The 16,685-nt window shown below is 39.6% G+C and overlaps 1 protein-coding gene across 4 annotated transcripts in view; it reads right to left on the bottom strand.

Annotated features, from left to right (window-relative positions):
* arhgap32b (Rho GTPase activating protein 32b) overlaps positions 1 to 16,685 on the bottom strand; it is a 98,629-nt gene that overhangs the window by 36,567 nt on the left and 45,377 nt on the right. For 3 of the 4 annotated variants that reach the window (XM_086012840.1, XM_086012841.1, XM_086012842.1), the window contains exons 7-8: positions 5,913 to 5,999; positions 581 to 718 (exon numbers count right to left, since the gene is read on the bottom strand). In XM_086012840.1, the coding sequence (XP_085868966.1) occupies positions 581 to 718; positions 5,913 to 5,999 (225 nt within the window). Of the gene's footprint in view, positions 1 to 580; positions 719 to 5,912; positions 6,000 to 10,262; positions 10,816 to 16,685 lie in introns of those variants that run through there. The other variant, XM_086012843.1, reaches the window with a different exon arrangement.

The raw sequence follows: 16,685 nt of genomic DNA, 5'->3' as shown, positions 1-16,685 counted from the left end.
AATCATTCTTATACACCCAAGGGCACAGCCATAGCGTCTCATCTTCTGCTTCAAGAGTTTTGCTGAAACTATGGTGGAATATTCACCTCCATAAACAACAACAACAACAACAACAACAACAACAACAACAACAACTGGGCATAAGACTAGCAAACAGAAGCAGGGTGAAGGGACCTCAGGCAGCTGAGAAGATTCAGAAGCTAAATGAAATTAGTAACATATCTGCTTGATGGGCAAGTTTATCAATACTTTTTTTTTTAATTGAGTGTATATTCCAAAGAAAACATTACTTCAATTATTGTTGTTATTGTTACATTAATGAATGCATCTTTCAGTATGTATATAGTATGTATGTATATCAACTGTATTTCACAGATCACTAAGAAGTATTGGAGAGAGATTTTTTTCATTTTTGACTGACATTTATTTTGTTTATGACTATGAGTCAGTTTGTTGGAACACTAAACCCATAAAATTGAGTTTCTGGAGAAGGTTTAACACTGTCATGCGACATCCTACGAAAAGTTATTTACAGTCCACATGCACGCATGCACACAGACACAGACTTTTAAGAGCTCACCTCTGGTTGATCAGTCAAACTGTCAAGTCTTGGCAGCTCAGGCAGCTGAGAGAAACGGCGGTCATATATGCAAAGGTGCAGGTGCTTGTCCAAGACACGAAAATCCTCATAGCTACGTTTCACAATCCAGCTTCGGCCCTTCAAAAAGAAAACACTGAGTGAGTCAAAGGAACAGAGCAGTAATGATTATTTTGTGTGTGTGTGAGCAGGTAACTTAACTAAAAGCTACTTAAAGAGGAAGTCAACCCCAAAATGTTCTTTACAATATGTTCTATGCATTTGTGGAATATGAGTTAAGCAGCAAAATCCACCTGTTTTTGTCCATCTCAGGGGGCGGCCATTTTGTCACTTGCTGTCGACTGAAAATGATACCACAGTTCAGGTAACGACCAATCACGGCCCACCTGCTTTCTGAAGCTGAGCCATGATTGGTTCTTACCTGAGTCCTGAACAACTGTGATGTCATTTTCATCCGACAGCAAGTGGCAAAATGGCCGCCCTCTGAGATGGACAAAAATGGGTGGATTTTATTACTTAACTCATGTTCCACAAACACAATATCACCCCGAATGCCGCGTTTGGATTATTGGGCCTGCATAAAACATATGATTGTAATTATTGTATTTGCAGGTTGATTTCCCCCTTTAATGCCCAATTAATATCTCCATCTCTGATGAACGTAGCAAACGTACAAACTGTATGTTATTACACAAGTTAGCCCGCTTGGAAGGATTAGTTTGTTATCTGATTGTTAGTAACAAGGAACAAACAATAAAAAAAAGGTCCAGCCTAATGTTTATTGACCTCAAAGTCAACACTGAAAGTTACAGTTGAGGGAAGTTTACCCTCCTAAGCCCTACCCTCAATCCAACAACTAAAACTACCTGACACTGCGGGTTTAAGATTAAAAAAAAAACAAAAAAAACAAACATAATTCTCTCTGTGATTTCAAGTCCGAATGCTAATCAGTGCCTTCTTCTTTTGTATAGCAAGCTAATTTATGTGACTGACATTTTTGTTTGTTCTTCTGCAATTAGTGAGTTGTGACACTAATTGGCCTTCACACAATTACTTGCACAAGGGGACACATTATGGAAAATTGACTTTATGATTGCACGTAAAACGTAGGTTTTGCCCAACTTTAGGGTGCCGTTTCCAAACAAAAACACACACAAATACAACAAAGACAGCACTTATTAAGTGTTCTGTGACGAGACAGCCATTATCCCTGCTGATTTAATTTGGGCGGATAGATACTGGCAAAAATGTGAATGCCACTGATAAGATCGTTTCTCAAACTTAAATAATGATCATTTTGATACTTTAAGCTGTTTGAGGTACTATATTTGCAATATTTTACCAGAAAGGAAAGGCTATTGATTCGCAGACACACAGAAGTTGCAGAGCAGCAGCAACAGGAAGTTAATACAATAGTTACATATTGACAGGTAGCAGCGCCAAAATTTATTAATGGCAGTCAAAGTTAGGGATGGACCGATTATTAGCCGGGCCGATTATCGGTGCCGATTTTTGACATTTTGGCAAATATCGGTATGGGCCTTTTTTTTTTTTAATTGATGGAAGAGAATAAATCAATTTAAAACAGTGTTAACTTCAAGGAATGATTTATTCAAATTTTTAGTTAACTTTAGAAGAGATTCTACTGACCCTGGGTACACACTGTACCTTATTTATTTATTTTTTAAAAATCTTTGACATCTTTTACATGAATACAGAGACACAGACAGACAAACATGGCTGTAAACTCTCACGCTTATTGCAGACATTAAACTCCATGCGGAGGAACAAGACGCACACACTGTATACGCACACATACTAATTTTGCAGGGTGCGCCGAACGGACACACGGAGAAAGTTGGGTTCTAAAGCTACCTGCTATGAGCTAGAGAGCTCACTGATGCCCGGACCGGGTGTGCTGAATTCTGTCAATAATTCAAAGAGTTTAAGGGTTCATTTGTGACACATTTTAAACATATGTTCATTATTTTGCAATGTGTTCTTGTTCCCCATTGGTTCCATTCAACGAGGCACCGTTTGTATAGCGAAGGATGCCACGCAGTTGCGTTGCGTGACCGACTAAATGAAGACAATACTTGAATTAGGTGGAAATAGGAATTATTTTTGGGGGTATTATGAGTCGCCGTGGCATCACTAGCACTGTCCGCCCCCCAGAATGATCTGTTCTCCATCCTCCAGGATGGGCAAACAAACCCAAATGAGTGTCAATCATTTGCAGTGCAACCTTGGGAACCCCCCCCCAGCATTCTCATATGTTGTGCGGGTTACAAATACAAGCAGCCCAAACTTTCAAAGTCAAAATGAAAAAGAAAACTGTTACTTCCCTATCACCTGACCTTCTAACATTTATGTGCACCTATTCCAGGCTTTTTATGTCATCAATAACTTGACATTGCAGAAAAACACCAGTATCTGGATTAAGACACTTCTGCAATAATCCCTTTCAACAGGCACTGTTTTCTGTTTCTGTCCCCAGTGTTGCTTCTGCGTGCGAAAGCAATCCATGACTAAGGTCGTCACAGCAAAATGCGGAGCAACCATAAGACGTTTGCCCTACATTTACCATTATGAATGTAAGGCCACATACAAGATAGTCATTCTTTTTTTTCTTGTCTCTACCAACTCTCTAAATTGCCAATCCAAATGAGAGAAACTTGTGGTGGAAAATGACTTTTGCTTTGATATGGCCTAAAAAGATCCGTTTGTACTGGGGCCAAGGTCTGTGCAGCACACCACTCAACCCACTGATTCTTGTGGTGTTTAAAGCACTGGCTGTGGCAGGCGGGGCTGAAAAGTCTCTGCGGGCTCAGTGAACACATTAAGCTTTACTGCCCCACTTTCATACTGGGACTCCAGTTACCCTCCACGTCTGGCTCTGTGGAAATAAATTGTTCTGACTGTGCTGGACCACTGTTTCTATTCAAACTCGAAACTCAACTCTTTGTGAGTTGCCGTCTTTTTTTCTAAAGTTCTGGGGAAGATCTAACAATTTTCCAGTGGCTCCAAGTAGATGGAATTTCCAACCAAACAGTCACATACTTGTGTGTCATTGCCAAGGACGAGGAAAAGGAATACCCTCTGCGGATGGAAACGTATGAGAAAAAAATAAAAAATGTCACAGGAGTAGCAAAACTACTCTGCAGCTGGACTAGGTCTGTTTGTTTGGGTTTATGACATCTTATGCAGAAGTACACATGTCAAATTATATAGAGAAATGCAACCAAACAGTGAATGTTCAACCGGGTGGAAAAATGAAGGCCAGCATGTAAAGCAGCACACTTCTTTCATCCATAACAATTAATGATAAAGACTATCATTTCAAGTCAAGCCAAGTCAAGTCAAATTTATTTATATAGCCCTTAATCACAAGAAAGTTTCAAAGTGCTTCACATGCCCATAGCTGACAACATATTAACGACATCCCCGATCTTAACCCCCTTTGATGAAGAATCAGGATCAATGATGAAGTCAAGAAAGACAATACGCCACAAAATGTGCTCTGTTTAAAACTTGGAAACTGTGCATCCCTTTTCCGCAGCCATTCTTTTGATACAGATTCAGAATACTTTATTAGTCCCAAAAGGAAAATTCAGTTTAAGGTCAACCAGTTCAACGAACAAAAAACATATTTAGCACTCTAAAGGAAATAAATAATAAACATATCATCCTTATATCAACAACCGCAACTAGTGACCGTACAGGAGAACGGGAAGCGGAATGATTCTCGGTTTAGTGCACATTCTTTTGCATTTAGCAGTTTTTTGGCAGAAGTGTTCAAATTCTTTAGTTTACCGTTTCTTTTCCGCATCTGCAAATAATACCATCGACCTGAGGGCATGACTGCAAATTAACATGATCAGGTAATTGGGTTCAAATTTGGTTTGCTTTTTACACTACCCACACTGTTCAAAGGGAGCTTAAAATGGGTTAGATCACATTCTCATGATCTAATTCAGACACTTCTTGTCTTTTATAGACAGCATGTCGTCGCTGTCCTGTGAAAAACACATGCATTTTTTTCTCTCTTATTTTTACGTTAATTGGTGTTTCTGTGTTACAGACATCGCGTTAACGTGAACATTTAAAAAATTGGGCATACGTGTTTTTCACAGGACAGTGATGATATAAAAGAATATCTTAAAAGACTTTCCATAAAATCGTGATAAAAAAGGACATAACATATTTCAACTGCCAGCACATTAATTCTTTAATTTGGTTGCCTAATAAGGCTCTCAGTGAAGTCAAACTTGGTCCCAAACACCTAATATGATTAACTATAACTAAAGATAACTATTCCTACCTCTTCACTATAGCTACTACTCATACAAGTTATCATTACAAAATTTTACAAATTTGGGGAAGGCACAGCCATGATTTGATTGGTGGCCGTGAAGAAAAAACTGTAAGACTGTGTCATCTGTAAATTTGACAAGATGACCGTTCTGGTAAGAGGATCTGCAGTTGGCCATGGAAAAGATAAAAAGAAGGAGAGAAAGGACAGAGCCTGTGTTTGAGCATGACTAAGGACCTGGGTCCATTCACAAAAACCTGTTGCAGTCTGCCTGTTAAAAAGTTTAGGATCATCAATAAAATCTGAATGGTAGCATAAAATGAGAGGTTAACCTTTAAATTAAAAATGTGGCTGCATCTCATTAAAAGCAGAATTAAAATAATCATATAAAAGTCTTGCATGGGGTTCAGGGTGTTCAAGATACTTGTACATTACGGGAAATTAAGAGCTTAGTGTCTCGTTCACCATCACCCACTTGATAGCCAAACGGTAATGGATGCAGTTTTTCTGACTTTTTTATTTATTTATTTATTTTTTTTAAGCCTTTCATTACCAGAGAGGTAAGTGCAATTGGCCTGTAATCATTTACTGCTATGATTTCCAGGTCATCTGCACACATTTGAAAGAAAGTTGGGAAGATTTCACCCAGCCACATATAGCGTCACGTCCAGGGCCATAGTGGATTTTCCTATTTTTCAATTTTCAAAAAAAGTTGGGACCTTTTTCAGCACCCCTCCCCAACAAATAAATGAATGAATAGCTCACTAGCCCAACTGTTTGTTTTTTATTGCTCTTTCCAATTCAATTCAGGAGATTAGATCTTTTAAAATAATGACTTAATCAACCCAGGTATTATTTTAGTCTCTGCTCTGAGGAGGGTTTTGTATATCAGAATCTCTTTCTGAACTTAAATCCCTTGGATACATTTTTGTGTGTTAGTGTTAAAAACATTAAAGTGCGTGTCTGTACTGCTTTATGATGACTCATGAAATGAAGCCTCACCTGACAGTAAATGTGAACCAAGTACACAAGCTCCTTGGACTCATGGCCGTTTCGTGTCACTTCACTCTGCTCATCGCCGAGAGACAACTGAAAGACAACAAAGTAATTATGATTTCACAGTTTCATTGGTGTACCAATGTGTGTTTTTTTTTTAAGTGGATTCTCATGGCCAAGGTTCGGGCCATCATCCAAAACCTAGAAAATAAAACCAATAAACCAAGACCTTTCTCCTATTATTTAAGACTGGCTTTTAGTGAATTCGCGTAAATACAAGACTGCAATTAATTAGCTGTCATGTCAAACTATGATAGTAAGGGTGTCCCTCACTTTGAAGCTACTTAATGTCTGAGGATATTACATCTTAATCAGAAGGAAACAGAAGTTCCCCTATCGTCACTCATTAGCTTCAATCCAATGATGACAAGAGCGGTGCATCTAGTTTTGTTCAAAAGGCTATTGTTTCCTACTTTCTTCAAAGTAGAACAACTTGAAAAGAACAGCGTGTGATGCTTCGGGAACTGAATACGTGCGAAAGATGACCATAAACCACATCGTTACATCTAAAATATGTAGCGGATATAAACAGACATAACTTGATTGATGTTTTGATGGTTCCATTCAACAAAGACCACAGTTCCAGTTTGTTTCTTTCGAATGTCATTGGTTCTGTCAACTCCTTATTGACCCGCTTTCACTCAAAAACATATCCCGCAAGCTGGAACTAAAATACACTTGTGCCACTGATGTGACTGTAATATGTTCCGGCATTGAATTACACTTTCCTTCCAGAAATCAAAATGTTGCTCCTGGTATGTCAACAAAATAGTTGAAGGCACTTAAAGAGGAAATCAACCCAAACATATTTTTTCAAGAATATATGTTCCCAGCAGGCCCACTCGTTGAAACACGGAATTCTGTTTAATATTGTGTTTGTTGAATATGAGTTAAGCAGCGAAATCCACCCCTTTTTAGCCATCTCAGTGGGTGGCCAATTTGTTATTTCTGTCGACTGAAAATGACATCACAACTACTCAGGGCTCAGGTAACGACCAATCACTACTCAGCTTCAGAAAGCAGGTCAGCCATGATTGGTCGTTACCTGAGCAGTTGTGATGTCATTTTCAGTTAACAGAAGTGGCAAAATGGCTGCCCCCTGAGATGGCTAAAAACAAGTGCATTAACTCTTGTCCCACAAACGCAATATTTATGAGAATGCCCTTTTTCAACTATTGGGCTTGCATAGAACATATTCTTGAAAAAAATAGGTTTGGGTTGACTTCCACTTTAAATGATGAAGTGTCCAAAATGACAGTTCTGAGCCCCGTCTTCTGTTGGTTGATGGACTTAAAATTTATGAATGACACCAGTAGAGGATAATGAGCGAGGTGTGGCCTTTCCAATGTGCTGATTAATGAAAGCATAAAATCTTTCTAGCCGCCAGTAATATCGCAAGGATCGACTTACTCAGTAAATATTTTCGAGATATCCTTTTTTTTGCCCCGCTCAAGAAGGTAGTAGTGCCAGGTATTTGCACTTGAATTTAGCGCAGCCACGTTTGGGCTCGTTTAAATTCATGTGGGCATGGTCTGGTACACTACTCCCTGATTTGGTTAGTGTTTCCATGCACCGTCGGCTAGTAGCTGATGAAGGATCAGCGTGACAGAAAGCTGTATGAGCTCCATAAACAATGTGGTATCATAGAAGCAGAAAAGCATGGAACTCAGTCAATTCAACAAAGAAAATAAGAAACTCAAATGTACAGAGGATATACAAGAAGTTGAAATGACACCCCCGTTCAAACGACAGGTTTTTGTGATATTAAAAAAAACTGAGACCAAGACAAATATATATAATAGACATAATATTTACAACTCAATAGATTTGCTTCTCCTAAATATTTTCATGAGTGAAAGTACAAAATAAACAACTAAAATAATGTGTTTGCACAAGGGTGCTGACCTGGGATGTGGCAGTGTTCAGAATTAACCAATCACATTCAAACTCCTGTTAAACTAGATTCAGCAAACACATGGCATCACATAAAGTGTCTATGATTACCATAATCCCAAATAAACTCCAGATGTTATAGTAGGTCACTTGCTATTTTCTAGCAGAAGCCTTAAGTTTTCTGACCGCTATTTTGAACTTTTCACAATTCCATCAACCTTGTCTGAGGCCTGTGTTCAAGCTGTATTAAAATAAAAAAAATAAAAAAAAAACAGCCCTAAAGCATGATGCTGCCAGCACCATGCTTCGCTGTACTGTAATATAGCTATGACGCTCTTTTGATGATGAGCAGAGTTGTGTTTGCACCAAATTTACCTTTTGGAATTATGGCCAAAAACTTCAACCATCAGACTGTAACAAAATCTCCTAAACACATTTACATACTCAAACAGAAACTGCGAATGCGAGGCAGATACACATTCCAATTGTACCAGCGAAGTAACAATTCTCTGCCGACCAATCAGTTCCCATTAACCGACCGTACCCTTACACAATACAATACAATACAATTTTATATAGCAAAAGCATTTGTACAAATAAAGCAGCAATAAGAGCCTGGTATTCTCTGTTTTCTACAGTTATAAAAGAGACATGCAGATACTAAAATGCACAAATCTTCTCCAAAATAGTTTTCTAATTACAGATAATGTTTTGTTTTTGCATTGTGCAGTTTTTGTAAGGCCACATAGGCAACGGTAATAGTTTTGAGTGGGTGAGAAAAGCTGAGTTGACAAATTATTTGAATAAGCAGATCCCAGAGTATTAGTGAGGGTTTTTTTCTGTTTAGTAAGCTCCTCTGCTGATTCTGGATTGGCAGTGATAGTATAAAATACATTATTTGAAAACAAAAATATTTGGTAATGTGTCTGTGCTAAGCAATCGCAATGGAAGGAAAAGAGAATGGGAAAGGAGCATGATCCCAGGAAGTTTAAGGGAGATCAGTGGGTGACAAGGGCGACCTAAGCAGTGCTAAAAAAGAAAATTCTCAAATTGTCCTGTCACTTAGTTGGGTCAAATATGAAACATGTGTGATGACAATTTCTTCTTCAGCCGTATGAATAGAGTGTCTAACAAGCACCTTCATCCAAGTAATCTTACATAAGAGTGCTTTCTAAGGAAGGAGCTTATTGTGACATCTCTGTTTGAAATCAAAGTGTTGAACTAAGGTCAAATGAAGGCAAGTGTAACTATTGTACAAAAGTGTCTACAATAAGAACGGGGAGGTTTGGAGAATTTGGAAAGTGAGTTTAATTAAAATGAAGCCGCAGAATGAAAATAGGTCAATAGAGTATCTTTACAGTTCATGAGATCTCACAATAATTTGGAAATAGATAAATATCAATATGCAACACTATTAACTCTGCCAGTGGTTACATTTTCAAATGATCACTTGTACCACATGCCTAGAAAATCACATTGTCCCATCGCTGGTAAGGTAGTTTTAGAACAGGCCCATGCTAGTAAGCTAGTTTTAGAACAGGCTACTCATGGGGTCCTTGAGGGCTACCTGGTGTCCGCGGGCACCACATTCGTGACCCCGGTGTACACAATGACTATCGTATAGAGTACAGTTAAAAAAAAAAAAAAAAAAAAAAAGACCACAGCAGACCCTGACAAAAATCAAATAATTACAAATTGACTATCATTAAAAGAGGCTCGAAAGCAAAAAGCCAGCAGGTTGACTCACAGCTGCACCCGAACAGCACACGCTATTAAAAGTGGTTCTAAAGATACACAGAACAGGAAACCATAAACACAAGACTGCTCAAAACAGCAATTTGATCTCCAATGGAAATAACATTATAGGCTAGCAAGTGCTTCTGCTTTTGGCGAGTAGTTGGCCTACATTACAAGCACAATAAGATTAAATGCCACTCAGACTGAAAGGTATTCTGGAAAGGATGTCAACCATCATCGCAAAGGTTGACATACATGTTTTGACCTGGGGAGAATTATATTAATATTTATGTGACTCCAACCTGTGCACAACAAAATCCTACATAGTAATCAATGAGGAACTTTTGTAGCAGATGTCAATGTCTTCAAATTTGTGTGCCATTTTAACAACGGGCACAGGGGCAATGAAAACAGTGAAAAAGCTTCAAGAAAGGAGCAAGACACTCTTTTGAACTGTAATGACATTTCAGGGCACCGGAGCTTCCCAGCCCCGAGACGAGAGCAATTTGGGAGCAAAATCAAAACAGAATGGAATGGAAAATATATGCCATTCATAAGAGTGATTTTCCATAAAGTAGCAAGTTGATGTTCAAGTTGTCCAGTGCAAACTATGGTGATAGTATAAAATTGAAGGAAAAGAACACACCACAACACTTGAGTACTCACAGCAATGTCAAGTGTGGATTTCATGCATTTGACGTCTTAGCTGCCACACTTTCCTTCCCCTTCATGCAGTGGAGATTCACACCAACATGTTCCCCCTCCTTTAATGCCCAACACCTGTCTCCAGTCTCTTGTTCTCATCCCGTCTCACAGAGTCCAGTTTCAGCCGTCCGGAGCACAATTCCAATGGGCAGGACGTTAAATACTAGCGCTGCTGATTGTTCCACAAACAGTATGAGCTCTCTCGGTGACATAAAGAAAAAGGAGAGAATAATACTTGCGGCTTTAGAGGACTGGAGGTGATGTTAAAATGGTTGATTCCTCAACTGGAGAGCTTTCATCTCCACCATTTGGCCCTGGCAGCCATCCTGTCATTGTGATGTCCAATCCTGATTCTTCTTTCGTTTGCTTTTGAGCTTTCTCTCTTTGTGGTCTAGCGAACAATAACACTATGTGGCCACTACATTAAATCAGCACCAGAAATGAAAAAAAGAAAAAGAAAAAAAACTTTCCGTCTGTTTTCTCCGCAGTCCGTACCATGTGTGTTCTCTATCCCACATGCTATTCTCTCCCTTCTTCCTCCTCACCCCATGTCTGACATGCTACTTCACCCCTCCCCCTCCTGTCCTCATCTTCTCCTCCCTGGTTGGTACATTCCCGGGACAAAGAGCGAGGATGAAGGGAGAGCGCCAGAGAGAACAAGGACATGCAAGGGGAAAGGGGGCAGGAGGTAAATGGGGGTGAAAATAAAGAAAAAAGTGGGGAGGATGGGTGCACTTGCGGAAAAACTCGTTTCTTTCCCTCCACATGCACGGTCCTCCCCCTTGACTGCCTTCTTGCACAGTGCTCAGGAACTCCGCAGACCGTGCAAGTCTTAGACTTCACAGCTACTGAGGGCTTCAATTCAGATTTGATTATTCCTGACATTGATGAACAAAGCAGAATCTCATCTAGCTGTGAGCGTTCTATTTCCGCAATTAAAAAGTCACTCAACTTTAAAAAAAAGAAGCAGTCTACCATACTCACATGAACTCATCAAAACGTGTCCCAGCCATGCTCTCAAATTGCAGCCAAATACTTAAAAAAAAGAATGCTGTAGATTGCATCAGCTGTGATTAATTATTTTCCATTACCAATTTAACTGCAAAACCCCATTGCTGGTGAGGGGGGCGGGAAAACAGTAAAGCCAAACGACTGCACCCACCGAGGACAACATGAGAGCCAGGAGAGGTCACTAGGCAGCCGCCTGGAACCTGCAGTGGTCACACACTCGCTGTGGTGTGTGTTGTCATCGTGCGCTTGTCCCTTTCACAATAAAAGGAAATCTTAAAAAAAGCTTTAGAAAAAAAAAAAGCTCTGAAAATTGCTCCAGCTTTCGTGAAAAATTGTTTGATTTGAGTGGCAGCATGTGAATCAAATTATTCTTGAGCACAAATCTGCTTATGAATATCAAAATGACAATCCATTGTTGACCCACTTATTTCAACCTTGCACTGGCCTGCTATGCCAGAGATGGGTAGAAGAGATATAGTATGAAAAAATTAAAACTGTGACCTGACCTCTCAGATATTTCCCAGGAAAGGCAACCACACGACATTGAGATACCAATCAATCCACTTTTAGAAGACATCTCTCACTTTCAATTATTCATAACTTCAGTGTGCCTTAAAGAGGAAGTCTACCCAAACCAATTTTTTCCAGAATATGTTTTATGCAGGACCACTAGTTGAAACAAGTTAGTGGAATATGAGTTAAAGCGGAAGTCAACCCAAACATATTTTTTTCAAGAATATGTTCCCAACAGGCCCACTAGTTAAAACACGGCATTCTGATTAATTTTGCGTTTGTGGAAACGGCTGACCTGTTTTCTGAATCTGAGCCGTGATTGGTCGTTGTGAGCAGTTGTGATTCTCGACTGAAAATGACATCACAGTTGCTCAGGGCTCAGGTAACAACCAATCATGGATCAGCTTCAGAAAACAGGTGAGCTGTGATTGGTCAATATCTGAGCCCTGAGCAAGTGAGATGTCGTTTTCAGTCGACAGAAGACAAAATTGCCGCCTCCAGAGATGGCTAAAAACAAGTGCATTTTGTTGCTTAACTTATATTCCACAAACTCAAAATTAAGCAGAATGCCGTGTTTCAACTAGTGGGCCTGCTGGGAACATATTCTTGAAAAAAATATGTCTGGGTTGACTTCCGCTTTAAGCAGCAAAATGCGCCCGCTTTAAGCCATCTCAGGTGCCGGCCATTTTGTCACTTCTGTCGACTGAAAATGACATCACTGTTGCTCAGGGCTCAGATATTGACCAATCACAGCTCACCTGTTTTTTGATGCTGATCCATGATTGGTTGTTATCTGAGCCCTGAGCAACTGTGATGTCATTTTCCGTCGAAAGAATTGACAAAATGGCCGCCCAGTGAGATGGCTAAAACGGGTGGATTTTTCATATTGCACAAAGGCAATATTAATCAGAATGCCTTGTTTCAACTAGTGAGCCTGCATAGAACATATTGTTGAAAAAAATGGTTGGGTTTACTTCCCCTTTAACTACTATAAAATCTTGACCTCCAGTGTTCATCAAGGCATGCATGAAGAAGACTATTAGTAACTTCCACAATTTTAATGACTGAGGTTTTTGAGAAACTTATTGCAATCATTTATAATGCACTCTGTATCTCCCCAAAGCTATTCGCAAATACCTGTATAAGGTATAACTCCTGGCAAATAAAATAAATAAGATAGTCCATTAAAACCCCCTGTGCCACATTCCACTGAAGACAAGTGCATAAAGTAATATCCGGTATACTGTTCCAGGTCTAGCCAGTGATGTTTTCTTAGGAGGTGGAGTTTGGCAAGTATGAAGAATTAAGGAGGTAGCCACGGTTCAAAACATGAAAAAAGAAACACTTGCAGGTCTTTGTCTTTTATAAGATATTCAAGCAAATACTGTCACAGTAGCCAAGATTTTAAGATGACATTCAGAAAATGTAATAGTTCAGACACGAATATGTGACATGATGACATCTTCCCAGACAGAGTCTACTCATTGCATCAAGACATCTGTAAGAGTCTCAAAGTTTAAGAACTGGCCTCTAAATTGTATACACAGAATCAACACTTTTGTGACAAACGTGCTGATTTATTTATGCAACTTCACCTCAGACACGTCCCCGCATTGGGGGACCGCTGACTATTCTTGGTCTCTTAGGCTTGGTTCACATCGCAGGTCTTTGGAATGTTTTTGTAAATTAATTTCGATTAATTGCACAGCCCTAACATAACATGTAACCCAAACTCCAATCCACAGAGAGTGCCTCATATAAGGCTAGGTTGACACCGCAGGTCTTATTGCTCAATTCAGATTTTTTGAAAAAAATAGGATTCGTTTGTGTAAACATTCATATTACTTTTTAAATGCGACCTCGGTCTTGTCTGCTGTATGAACACATGCGTCGCCAAAGTAACCCGCATGCGCAGAAGAAGAAACGACGTCACTCCCGAGTCCCGACGTTGTGTTTGCGGAAGTAAATGTGGTCCAGCGTGTCGGGGCATTTCTACAGCGAAGCGATTAGGTAGGAGGTAGAAATAAATACAGTATTTGGGGGAAATTATGAGGGGAGGCTTTAATATCTCATTTCATGGAGACATCACTAACGATGACGTCATGTCATAACCGTGTGTAAAAAATGAATCGATCTGAACCATGCCTGAATTACTACGATCGCCTTTCCTCTGCTGCCAGCACTTCCCCTCTGCCTGCGCCGAGCGCATTTTGGGCTGCGGATGATGTCAAAGTCGGATATAAGCGACCTGGCCGTTCAGACCGCGGCCGCATTGAAAAAAATCGGACACGTATCCGATCTAGGACCACATATGAAAGCGAAAGCGACCCAGGTCACATTTGAAAAAATTGGAATTGAGCCGTTCAGACGGTCATAAAAAAAAATCAGATACAGGTCACAATATGTGCAAAAAAATCCAATCCGGGTCGCATTTGCCTGCGGTGTGAACCTAGCCTTACTTATAGTAGCTATGCGGTCAATAATTAGCACATCTCTATACAGAACGGTCAGAACGGTATGGCTAACTCAACAATAAGAACAATTCAAAAGCAAGGATAATTTAATATACAATGCAAAAGTCAGAGGCGTTTATTCAAGAAGACTTTAATCCACCGTCCTGTCACAGAGCCGCCTGTGATCGATGGCACAAAGAAACACAAAACTAGGATTAAATACAAGTTGTTCTTGAGCAGAACATTTTTTATTACCCAAGACGTCTATCATCGACACTGTGGAAGCTTTTTTATTAGTAGAACTTTTGAACATGAAATGGAAGGATGGGTTGTTTGAAGATAAGTATGAAAGACTGATTTATTTTTCTTCCCCACATGATGGCCTCCAAAGAGGGATTTCCCAAGTGCTGGCCTGTTGTAGATAGAGCCATCCATTCATTTTCCGAACCGCTTATCCTTACTACGGTCTTGGTTGCAAAAACATGTTAAATGGAAGTCATCACACCCCTGCCACCCTTGAAAGTGCCTCTGACAAAACCAAGATCGATCTTGGGTGTTCTAGTAGGCTTTTCCTGCCCCAAATGTTTTTTGCTTTCGAGCAGCAGCACAGTTATGTTTTTTTGTTTTTTCAAGTATGTTCTTTGCCAAATGTAGCCAGGCTTGGATAGTTTTCTTTGTAAAACAAGGCTTCCACTTGTTACCCAGGTATATGAAGAAGACGGGATATTGGTGTCACATGTACAGCCAGTACTTGCAAGAAACTCTTGAAGCTCCTTCATTGTTACTGTCGGCCTCTTCCCTGACCGGTTTTCTTCCAGTCTTGTCATCAGTTTGGAGGGAGGGACAGTTATTTATTTATTTTTTTTGGTCACTGTGGTGCCATATTTTCTCTTCACTGTGTTTTATGGTACATTTGATATCTTGAAAATTTGTTTGCACCCTTCTGCTGACTGATACATTTGAACAACGAGATCCTTCTGATGCTGTGGAAGTTATCTGCCGACACTGGCTTGTGCTTGAAGATACGACATAAAAAAAATGTCAGGAAGAGCATATTAAACGGCTTAACTTTATTTGGTGATAATCGGAGGCACTTTAAATTGTGGCAGCTGTGTGCTCACTCCCATTTAAATTGAGTTTGAATGTGACTGTTAATGCTGAATAGTCGCACTAATTATAAGGGTGGCACACTTGTGAAACCACATCTTAGTTGTTTATTTTATTTCAATTACATCAATTGGGTTATACAGGTTATAGGTCACGTTAATGATGGAAAAAAAAAATTGAAATAAATTAAGGGACAGTTACATTGAATTGGATTTGGGCAGTTCATTTGAAGGAAATGCAAATGCAACACAAGTGAGATCATGACTTGGATCGAGCTCACAAAACATATCCCACTATGAGACAAAATGTTTAGTGTAGGATGCTTCTCAGACAGAATGAGCAGTGTTATACTGAAGGAGTTCAGATGATAGAGTGCATTAGGTGGGATTGGGCATTAAATGTCATAAGTGCACAATTTCTTCCATGCTTCACCTTCCCTTCATTTTTTCTTTAGATCAGTGATTCCCAAACACGGTTTGGGAATCTGTTTAAAAGTCCCGCTATTCTGTGGATTTTTCTTCCACCACTCGGGGCACTCTAACCGGAATTATAATACAATACAATACAATTGCCATGAACAAGATGTGACTGCAGGTGGAGGAGTTCAACAAGCGAGGGCGCTATGTACTAGGTTATGTTTTACATGGTATGCGGAAGTAGAGCTGACAAACTGGATTGGCGGGGGGCAGTGGAATGAAGATACGTACGTTTATTTTCTCTTGGTTTTGTTCCGTTTAATCAGCAAAGTTTCTGCCGTGTTGAAAGGCACTGTTAAGGAAAGAATCTGTTCAGGTACATACATGTACATTTACAGTTCAAAATCGTTCTGTAAATGCAGTAAATATCTAATTTTTCAACATAGGTGTGGCTTATATAACAGTGCGGCTTATAGTCCGGAAAATACGGTACATGGTCTGTGTTCGTATGCTGCAGTTATAATAGTCTGTATGGTCGTGGATCAGATAGCCACATTAGCCCACAAGCATGTTTTGAATCTTTATTCATTCATATTATTCACTCCGATACTACAGGATACCAACAAATCGGGGGAAAAAAATAGTTTTCATGGTTGATTCTGGGGTGGGGCGGGGTGGCGTATTATATTAGCGCCTTATACTCAGGTATTGATACTTTTTGTAACATTTTTGTTTGATAGTGTGAATTTTTTCTCATGTAAAATGGTTGCCTTGGCTCAATAAAGCTTGGGAAATGCTAATTTAGGTAATGTATAGAAGAATTGTCAAACAAGTAAATGAAATAAATTGTCTCACTTCACCCCCTAAAAATTCCTCTTGTCAAC

This window comes from Filicampus tigris, chromosome 17 (genome assembly GCF_054856515.1).
Source record: "Filicampus tigris isolate MCC_2025a chromosome 17, RoL_Ftig_1.0, whole genome shotgun sequence".
Classification (NCBI taxonomy): domain Eukaryota; kingdom Metazoa; phylum Chordata; class Actinopteri; order Syngnathiformes; family Syngnathidae; genus Filicampus; species Filicampus tigris.
Note: the sequence above shows the minus strand (reverse complement) of the source record. Positions and strands in the feature narration are given on the sequence as shown.